Source organism: Gossypium hirsutum, chromosome A04 (genome assembly GCF_007990345.1).
Source record: "Gossypium hirsutum isolate 1008001.06 chromosome A04, Gossypium_hirsutum_v2.1, whole genome shotgun sequence".
Lineage (NCBI taxonomy): Eukaryota > Viridiplantae > Streptophyta > Magnoliopsida > Malvales > Malvaceae > Gossypium > Gossypium hirsutum.
Genome location: NC_053427.1, coordinates 83,814,745 through 83,825,369, shown reverse-complemented (window position 1 = coordinate 83,825,369; position 10,625 = coordinate 83,814,745). Strand labels below are relative to the sequence as shown.

The 10,625-nt window shown below is 31.0% G+C and overlaps 1 protein-coding gene across 2 annotated transcripts; it reads left to right on the top strand.

The window, feature by feature from the left end:
- Positions 1-7,100: 7,100 nt before the first annotated feature.
- LOC107949221 (3-isopropylmalate dehydratase small subunit 1) lies at positions 7,101-10,193 on the top strand. 2 transcript variants are annotated; one of them, XM_016883960.2, is made up of 3 exons: positions 7,101-7,241; positions 8,234-9,127; positions 9,851-10,193. In XM_016883960.2, exon 2 carries the CDS (start codon positions 8,341-8,343, stop codon positions 9,118-9,120), a length of 780 nt encoding a protein of 259 aa, XP_016739449.2. In that variant the 5' UTR covers positions 7,101-7,241; positions 8,234-8,340; the 3' UTR covers positions 9,121-9,127; positions 9,851-10,193. The 2 variants fall into 2 exon arrangements, with proteins under 2 accessions (XP_016739449.2, XP_016739450.2); XM_016883961.2 differs by having other exon boundaries at positions 7,118-7,241; positions 8,217-9,127.
- Positions 10,194-10,625: the final 432 nt, after the last annotated feature.

Genomic DNA, 10,625 nt, shown 5'->3' with positions numbered 1-10,625 from the left:
AGGATCACCCATCCGGGCTAGATCCTTTTTACCGTCAATTTTTTTTCAGAGATCCATCGAATTTTCCTTTCATTCAACTGAGATTTCTTCTCCTTTTATCAAATTTATCAATGTTTCATAAATTTTCATACAATGAACATTCAAATCATATTCACATAAATAACATACAATCTCAAGCATTTAAGAATATAATTCAAGTTACACGAACTTACCTCATTGCTTGTTTGTGTTTATAATTTCATTAATCTGATATCTTTTCTTTTCCACGATCAAGTCTCATATTTGAGTCGTCCGGATCTTTATAAATAAATTTGATCATCATTTTCATTCATTTCATATTCTAATGCATTTCATTAATGCTCTAGGCAAAATTATCATTTTGCCCCTAAACTTTTAATTAATGACGATTTCGTCCTTAGGGTCAGGAAAATAAAATTCTTGCAATTTAATCCTTATTTCCAGCTATTTTTCTCATATATATTGATAACAATCCATGAATTCTATAAAATATCAGATTTTTTTTCATAATTTCAACACTTTTCAATTTAATCCCTAAAACAAGTTTTCCCCCGATCTTGAACTAAATTAATAATTTCATTCAATTTTGTAATTTAAATAATAAAATAATCCATTTCATGCAATTTTGTTATTTCTGACATGTTTACAAAAGTGCCCATAAAGTTTTACTTTTATTCAATTTAGTCCCTGAGCCTAAAATATGCAAATTAGCCATGCCAGATGAATATTCATACATATTTTTCCTCCTCCTCCTCTCCATTCCACATTCTTAATGTAGATAACACACTTGTAAGTAACATTATCCATAATTTTTATTATTTACTTTTATGAATATTCAAGTTGTCTATCTGCATCATAGTCACTAAATTATTTATATCTGGATCTATAGAACTCCAAATTAATATACGATAATTTTTCCTGAATCTAGACTCATATATATTCTTACCATAAAAATTTCAGAATTTTTGGTTTAGCCAATAAGTATGTTTATTCTTTAAAGTTACCCCTGTTCTACTGTCTGACAGTTCTGACCCCTCTTCACCAAAAAATAATTATCTCCTCATACAGGATTAAAATGATGTTATTGTTTATTTATATTAAAAATAGACTCATTTAGGATTTTAGAAATATAAATTTAAGCCCATAATTATTTTTATTCAATTTTTTATGATTTTTCAAAGTCAGAACAGGGGAACCCGAATTCATTCTGACCTTGTCTCACAAAATTCATTATATCTCAAAATTTACAACTCCATTGCTTACACTATTTCTTCTATGAGAAACTATACTCAATAATATTTAATTCCATATTTTTTCATCTTCTAATTCGATTTATAAAATTTATGGTGATTTTTTAAAGTTAGTCTACTGCTGCTGTCCAAACTGTTTTTGTGCAAGCTATTAATTACCATGTTATAACACCCTTATTTTCTTTTTCTACACCATTTCTCATCACTTTCTCTTATTTTCTCTTCACTAACATATCAAAAACATAGGACCTTATGTAAGAAAACTCTACTATAACATTATTTCCATGCTTTGTCAATAATAACAAACTTAAAAACATATTGAAATCTTGATATACTTACCTTGTTCTATTGATACTAATCTTTAACTTGATTTTCTCTCTCCTCCAGCTTCTATTTCTTGAATCCAACTTGATATTCTAACTCCCCATGCTCTCCTTAACATTTTTGTCTCTTGGTAGCTATGGAAATTCATTTGATTTTTGGGTGAAAATGGTGAATTTTTTGGTAAAAGGACCAAATTGTAAAGAAAGCAAAACTTTCTTTCTTCCTCTCTTTCTCTCACATTAGTGCATGGGAAAATATGGATGAGAATTTCTCATCTTTCTTTCTTTATATACTAATAAAATAATAATAAAATATCTTATTAAAGTATTAATAAAATAATATTTATCTAATTAAATAATTATAAAATATCAAAATATCTCTAGCATCATTACTACTTTCTAGATTTCTCTCTCTTCCAATTGAACATTTTTCCCTTCATTATCTTTTAAAATTCCATCCTTGAGTCATCATTTAATTTGGTAAAATAGCAATTTAGTCCCTCATAGTTCTTCATCTATTCAATTTGGTCCTAATTCATCCATTTTCCTTAGTTTCTAGATCATTCCACTCTTAAATTATTTACATTATTGGTCCTTTAACTTTTTCATATTTACACTTTAACCCCTCAAATTATGAATATTTACTCTTGTGCAACAAAACTTTTCTCACTTTTACAATTTAGTCCTTTCTTGAATTAATATATCATAATATACTTCTCAATATTGACATAACTCAAAATTTCCCTTTTTGTCACTTTATTTCCTTATTTTACTATATCAAGGATAATATCTTACTGTAAAAATTTTCAGGGTATTACAGATTTAGACCGATTAATGAAGAGTTTTGTTGAAAAGTTAATAGATATAAGTAAACAAACATTAATCAACTAATATAGGAAATGACTATTCAAGGTATTGTTCATGTAAATTTTACAATTTAAGTGTTTGATTGAATTGATGTTACACATTAATAGAGTCTTAACTCAGTTGTAAAATTACCAAATTCTATTTCCTTTTAGAAAGTAAAGAAAATTACTATTAGGGTGTATATTATTTTTTAAATTTATATATAAACTTTAGAAAAACACACATTATGGGATTTAAACCTAAATTAGCAAGATTTTTAGCGTATCAAGTTTATCATTTTAGCTGAACACTCCTTTGTTTTTTTTTTTTTACATTAACCTTTTTTAGGTATATATATGTTCACTTACATCGTAATTATACCATAATTTAATTTTTTAAGGGTAAACCATATCCAAAGTCACTAAACTATTAGTAAATTTACGTTTTAGCCATTTAACTTCAAAAAATTACAAAATGCTCACTGAACTATTTGAAAGTTTTAATTTAAGTCACTAAGCTATTAAAATCATTGTTGTATGGCCTTCTTTGTTCGCACTGCATGCATCAATCAAGGGCTCTCTCATTCCCCTTCTCTTTTACTGTTTAGTTTTTTTTTTCATGAAATAGCATTGAAGTCACGAATTTGCAAACCAAAATCCAAATAGCTGTATTATTTGGTCTCCAACACTAATTGTCAAATCGACTTGGATCTAAGGTATGTTCTTCTACTCATCGATGAGTACTAATTCACCGTACCAATTGTCGAATTGTTGCTTGGAGTTCACTAGTTGGATTTAAAAAAAAATAGTCTAGTGATTTAAATAAAAACTTTCAAATAGTTTGGTGACTTAAATGAAAATTTTTGAATAATTAATTGACCATTTTGTAACTTTTTGAAATTAAGTGACCAAAACATAAACTTAATAGTTTAGTGACATTGGGTATAGTTTAGTTTTTTAACGGTAAAGTATAGAAATGGTCACTAAACAATTACCTATGTTCTATTTTGGTCACTGAACTTTTAATTTTTCTGATTTAGTCACTAAAATATTTGAAATCATTTTTTTTGTTCATCGAACATTAATTGTCGTTTGAAATTTAACGGAAGTGCTAACATGAGCTTTTTTTTTCTTTTTTTTCTTTTTGTAAACATTAATAGCCCTCTAATAACACATTCTATCAATTTGATCTTAAATATAAGAAATTCAACAAACTTAGCTCTCAATGTTTACAAAATTTATCATTTTATCCTTCTAATATATATTTTTTTTCAAAAAATGAGTAAAATTATGTCAATCATATTCCCGTATCCAACCCTCACCTCAAGTCCAAGTAGCATAAGCTAAACAAAGGAAGAAAAGAAAATGTGGTATGTACAGGGAAACAAACCAAGGGAAAATAAGAGGAATGAAAGTGGTCCATCTCAGCGGCTATGATAAAATTTTAAATTAGTAATGGTAAAAATATATTTTATCCTTAAAAATGATAAAAAAATTGATTTAAACTTTTAAAGATTATAAATATATAAACTATTAAAATAGTGAAATTATATTTTTACAATCATAAAAATATACAATTTAATTTCGAACCAAAAATAATTTCTTATTTGGTCGCCATCAGTTCCATAATCAAAAGACTGTTTGCAAACTTGAGAAACTTTTGAGGGAACAAATATTTTTGCCCTAGTTGAAACTACTTCCTTCAAATTAAACAAAGGGTAAATTACACCAACAGTCACGCAACTTTGGGATAGCTGACAAAACAGTCACCTAGGTTTCATTTCAGTCACTCAACTTTCGAAAAGTTACAAAACAATCACTAACGTTATGAAAAAGTGAAAAAATAGTCACTGATTAACAGTTTCTGTTAGGAGGTTAACGGGAGCGCTGACATGGCAAGTTAACTAGCTCATATGGCCAGTTAACTTGCCACGTAGGACAAATAGTCAAAGGGTCAAACAAAAAAGAAAAGATGATTGGTCAGAATGATTTTTCTTCTTTTTCTTCTCATCTTTCTTTTCATCTTCTTCTCCCTTAACCTCTTTCTCTTTATGCTGCTTTTATTTTTTCTTGCTCTTCTATCATTTCTCTTCATCTTCTTTCTCCCACAACAAAATAATGGCTACAAATCAGAGCCACAACAACAGTTGTTGAACAACCCCAAGCCATCCGCATCCCTGAAAGACGATGGGATTACTATGAACCAGTGGAAAAGAAGCCATCCGCATCCCTGAAAGACCATGGGATTACTATGAACCAGTGGAAAAGAAGCAGAGGAAGAAGAAGAAGAAGATGAAGCAGTAGAAGAAGGAGCTACAAATGAAGAAGGAAAATGTGACAAAGAAGAAGACTTAAGAAAACACAAAAAGAAAAATCCCTGAGCCAAGAGCTGAGGTTAATTCTTGAAAAAGAAAACAGAACTATGTTCGATTAAGAGGTATAGAATTGTAAGTTCAAGCTCTATTTGCAAAATAAATATTTGATCTTTTTGAAGATAAGAAATTAGTTCTTATAGCTATTACTTAAAAGAGATGCTAGTCTTTTTAATTAGGATAAAAAGAAGAGAAAAGGAAATCAAACATGTTAGGTGAAAGAGAATAAATAACAGAAAGCATTTCAAACTCCTCAAATCAATCAATAATATAAGTAAAAAATAGAAAACATGATTACCTCATTGCACGTTTTGCATCAGCCGGATCAATGTTGTCAGTAGTTTTAGTATCTCTATGTTCATCATCATCTAAATCTTCTCCTGATGACACACTTGTTGTTTGCCTCATTTGTACCTTTGATTTTGTTTGTGTAGTAGACATAGCCAAGACTTCACTAGGTGTAGCATCTAGTTCACCCTGTCCTTGAGCCTTTGAGGAACCTACAATGGTAGAATTTGTATCAGCTAATTATTATTATATGTAAATCAATCATTGAAAAAGGAGAAATTAATGCAAGAAGAGCGCCAAAGATCTTTACAATATTTTCTACAGATTAGATATTAGGAAATGTGAAGAAAAAGAAGTAGGAAGGAAAATGGAGAAGTGGAGAAAAATGAAAAATAAACAGGATAATATTTCATTTCTTGTTTGAATGCCTATGTAAAGTTGATAAGAAACTAATAAAAATTATCAAATCTAGTAAAGAAAATTAATTCCATTTTTATGTATCCCTTCATTTTTTTTCTCATATTCCTTTCCTTCACTCTTTCAGAACAAACATGAATCAAAGATTGAGTAACGTTGCACCTTGTGAAGACAGAAAACATTAGTAACTAGCAGTTATTATTTATTAGGAATAATCATGCATGATACATGCAGGATGGCTCCAGTAAAAACTAAATTGAGCACTAGTCTCATCTCCTTCCATTTTCTCTTAATTCTTCTTCTCCTCCTCTTCTTTTTCTTCTCTGTTTCTTCTCCTATTCTTCTTTTTCTCTTTTTCTTCTACTGCCCAGGGCTGTTTAGGGTTAAAAAGGACTGTTAAAATTACAGCTTACCACCGTTAAATTCCATGTCATTTTTCCGTTACATCTATAACGAAAAATGGTTAAAAGGACTGTTTTGTTATTTTTTTAAAGTTGAGTGACTGAAATGAAACTTAAGTGACTATTTTGTCAGCTACCCCAAAGTTGAGTGACTGTTGCTGTAATTTACCCTTAAACAAACCCACAATATTATATAAATATATATGCGCACACATCAATACCTAACTACCGACATTAATTTACTTTATTTCTTCCTTATAAAGTATGATGCAATTATCAAAAATTAAATTGATGTTTTTGATAAAAATGAGCAAATTATATTAATTTCTTTTAAATTTTAATTAAATTCACATTTTCTTAAAATAGTAAATTTGGTAGGGTTGATCAATGAAGGAAATCTTAAAATAACTACAAATTTGATTAAAAATTCAAATTAAATTATACTAAAGAGGAAGGTGTTGTCTTTTATTTTGATGAGATGAAAATAAGTGGAGAAATTGGAGGTGAGATCATTAATGGAGGTCATATGAGCTGCGATGCCTCAAATTGAGTTGGATGCTACCGTGGCTGACTGAACATTTGATTGATTGTTGTGGCTTGATCTGATTGGACAATAAGGGGAATAAATCATTTTAGAGGATAAAATGACAAATTTTATAAACATTAAGGGTTAAATTTATTGATTTTTTTATATTTAGGATCAAATTGATAGAATTTGTAATTATTAGAGGGTTAAATTTATTATTAAGCCAATAAAAAACCCATGTCAGTACTTCCATCAAATTTTAAACGACTCTTAACGTTCAGTGACTAAAAAATTTGATTTTGAATAGTTTAGTAACTAAATAGAAAAAATTAAAAGTTCAGTGACCAAAATAGAACGCGGGCAATAGTTTAGTTACTATTTTTGTACTTTACCCATAAAAACTTTACCCTTTTTTTGATGGCCTAATGACTTAAATGAAAACTTTTGAATGATACTTTACCCTTTTTTTTTAATGGCTCAATGACTTGAATGAAAACTTTTGAATGATTACGTAACCATTTTGTAACATTTTATAGTTGAGAGATTAAAACGTAAACTTACTAATAGTCGGTAACCTTGGGTGTAATTTACTCTTTTTTTAATTATATTTGTGCCCGAATAACCGGTCCCACTATCAGAGAGCCAGTCATTTACGTTAAGAGACGAAGCAAACTCAAAGGAAACTTTTTAAAATTCATTTATAAACACATGTATCCTTACATTTTCAGCAATGCACTTGGAAGCATTTTAGAGCCGCCATTGACTGACCTCACTGCTGCTCACATTTCCCCCCTATCAGAGGTATATTTCCTTTCCTTTACTCTTCTTCCTCCCTCTCTTTTCTCTATTTCTTTCACATGCTTCTTTATGGTGGTATAATCTCGTTGAAATCTCGCTTATTACTACGTTTTTATCTTTAAAATTGTGGTAGCTTTACATTGGAATTGGCCGGATATAACATGGACTTAGGGTTTTCGAACAGTATAGAATTTATTGAATCTGGGTTTTATAGACAATTTTCCTAATTCCCAATTTAACATTTCCCCCCATTTCCTGTTTTGCTGTTACCTCTTTTTTTTTCCTTTTTTCCCTTGCCCTTTTCTTTACCTTTTGATACTGATGAACTTTGACTGGGTTACAATTTTTTGATGGGATTGAATCAAATTTCGTGCCTCTAATTGAATCATTTCTTGACTTGGATCTTGATAGGGTATAGGGTATAGAATAAAATAATGATATTGAGAATTACATGGTAAGTGAATTTTTCAAAATATGTTTAAAGCTCCATGAACTTTTGTGTGTTGGGGGGGGGGAGAGGGGGGTTAAATTAGATCAATTTCTTGATATCATCGAACTGAACCAACGTTACAAATATGAATTTGACACTGAACTATTCAACTGAAGTATGGGGTTGAAATTTCTTTCCTATCTTCTCGGCAGGGAGAAGGGATTGGAAAAAAACCAAACTGATTTATTGTCAGATAAGGTGCTTTATGTGAATGACGCTCTAGGTTTACTTTTTGCGGGAAAAGAAAAGAAATACTAATCAATTGTGTTTTATAATCTCAATAGAGTATTCTGTTTGTTTATTGTTTCACATGTGGAAAGCATTTGTTTTTAATATATCTGTATATATCGGCTGTCATTTAAATTTTAATGAGTGTTTATAAATTTCTATGCATGTATTATTATGTATACAATGGTATATGGAATTTATTTTTGAATTTACTGTCTAATTATACTAATAGTTTCTTTCATAAAATCCTTGCCTAATAGAAAGCTCTACTTCACAGAATATTGCTTTCCGTTACCTGGTGAAAGTTGAAGTTGGCATCAAGCATAACACTAGGCCAAAATTCCAACATATTGCTGCCTTTGTATTAGACGTATTAATCTAATAATGGCTGTCTCTTTGTCTCATGTTTCATACTCATCCACCTTCACCTCTTCAGCATCAAAAACCAGAGTCTCCGGACCTTCTCTCTCCCCTCATTCCATCAAAGTTCCCACCTTCTCGTCTTTGACTGTCAAACCCCTAAATTCTAGCTTCACCCCACATGGCGCACGTGCGATCACCATTGCGCCACAGGCCACCTCCACCCCCTCTTCCATTCCTTCTGACACCTCAACTACAACCTTTCATGGCCTTTGTTACGTTGTTGGTGATAATATTGACACAGACCAAATAATTCCTGCTGAATACCTTACGTTGGTTCCTTCAAACCCAGATGAGTATGAGAAATTGGGCTCATATGCTCTTATTGGCCTCCCTTCATCATATGCTACACGTTTTATTGAACCAAATGAGACTAAGACCAAATACTCCATCGTGATAGGTGGTGCTAACTTTGGCTGTGGGTCCTCGCGTGAGCATGCACCTGTTGCACTTGGAGCTGCAGGGGCAAAGGCAGTTGTGGCTGAATCGTATGCAAGAATATTTTTCAGGAATTCTGTAGCAACTGGGGAAGTTTATCCACTAGAATCAGAAGTGAGAATATGTGAGGAGTGTAGGACTGGGGATGTGGTGACAATTGAGTTGGGTGAGAGCCGTTTGATCAATCATACCACCGGAAAAGAGTATAAACTAAAGCCCATTGGAGATGCTGGGCCAGTCATTGAGGCTGGAGGGATCTTTGCATATGCAAGGAAAACAGGGATGATTCCATCTCAGTCAAAGTAAAATACAGGTACATCTTTGATTTCTTGTATGTGCCATTTTGTTCGTTGGGGTATTGGATGATGTGAATGCAAAAGACAGGAACAAGCTATATAACTTGATTGTTCATGTCTTGGACTCTCAGTTATGTCATTGGATGAGGCTTTTGTTTTTATTTTTACCCTTTCCTAGAAATGAAAAGCTTATATATTCTATTTTCATGTTGATGACTAAATTGTGCTCTATTAAACATACTTTTGAGAAGCATGATGCTTGAAGTTTCTGCTTCTAATGCTTTGTCATTTGATTTAACCCGAGTCTTATATTTATCTCAAGCAAGTAGTTTTTATTGCACTGGATAATATCTGATAATTAAAAAGATTATACAGTAAGAAAATGTTACTATAAAATTTCAATAGTGTAGGTTTATATTCTGGCTACTAGACCCTGTCTTTAGTAAATTATTTTGCATGCAAAGGTATATAAAGTGAAGATAAGGAACAGAAAATGCAAAATGCTCAAATTTCCAACTTATATTATTCCACTTGTCACCTGTTGCTATGGATGCCTGGCTGTTTGCTTTCTTTAAAATTGTTACTTCATCTAAAATAACTTAGAAGAATCTGATCTTTTCTTCTTCAGATCTTTGAATTTATTAAAAAAAGGTAAAGAAACAGTTTCCATATGCTTCTGTATGTCATTGGCAATTTCCATACCGCACAGTGGTATTAATTTGTTTACTCTTGATTTGTAGGGGCGTTATAGGAGGAGCACTCGGTTCTCGTAAATGTCTCTCTAGTTTGTAAGCTCCTAATAGTTTAGGCACATCGGATCAATGCTCACCTTTTTTTTTTCCCTTGTATTGTTCTATTTCTGTTGAAAAATATTAGCCGGTCTTTTTCATACAGTTATATTTATCTTATTTACCTTTTTTGAGGGTTACCCTAGTTTTTATCTGGCAAAATATATAAGTGTCGTTGCTCTTTGTTACTATAAACTGTTGTTGAAGTTCTACATGAAGGCACTTTTGGCTTGTAGGAAGTAATGTAATGGTTGATATTGAATAATACAGCATCATATTACCTGCTGTTTTTAAATGGCATTGTAGCATTATTTTCATTTATGCTTTTTTTCTGTAGAATCTGTTTGGAAACTCAAATTTGGTACTTTTAAGATAATATGGTTATAGTATAAGCTTGGTGAGAGCCGAATTATGTAAAATGAATTTTGAACTTGCTGTCAAAACTCAATTTGATTCCTAAATATTTTAAAGAGTTAGGAGAGTCAAAAGAATTTGCATGGGATGAAGCTCCTCGCCTTATCCCTTGACCTGCCGAAGAACTTGTTTTGATAATAAATTGGAACATTTAATTTTATCATTTTTTTTTTGTATAAACTCCCTTTTGTATTGACAATAAACTGAAGGTGTCAAGATATTTAACAACTTCTATAAAGTCCTACTACAATCCAGGTGCAACAAAGCAAAATTGTCTGAACTAGAATTGTGGCTTGAGAAGTTGGGCAACATT

Coding starts and splice junctions, on each gene's coding strand:
- LOC107949221 (XM_016883960.2), top strand. CDS start 8,341: ATGGCTGTCTCTTTGTCTCATGTTTCATACTCATCCACCTTCACCTCT.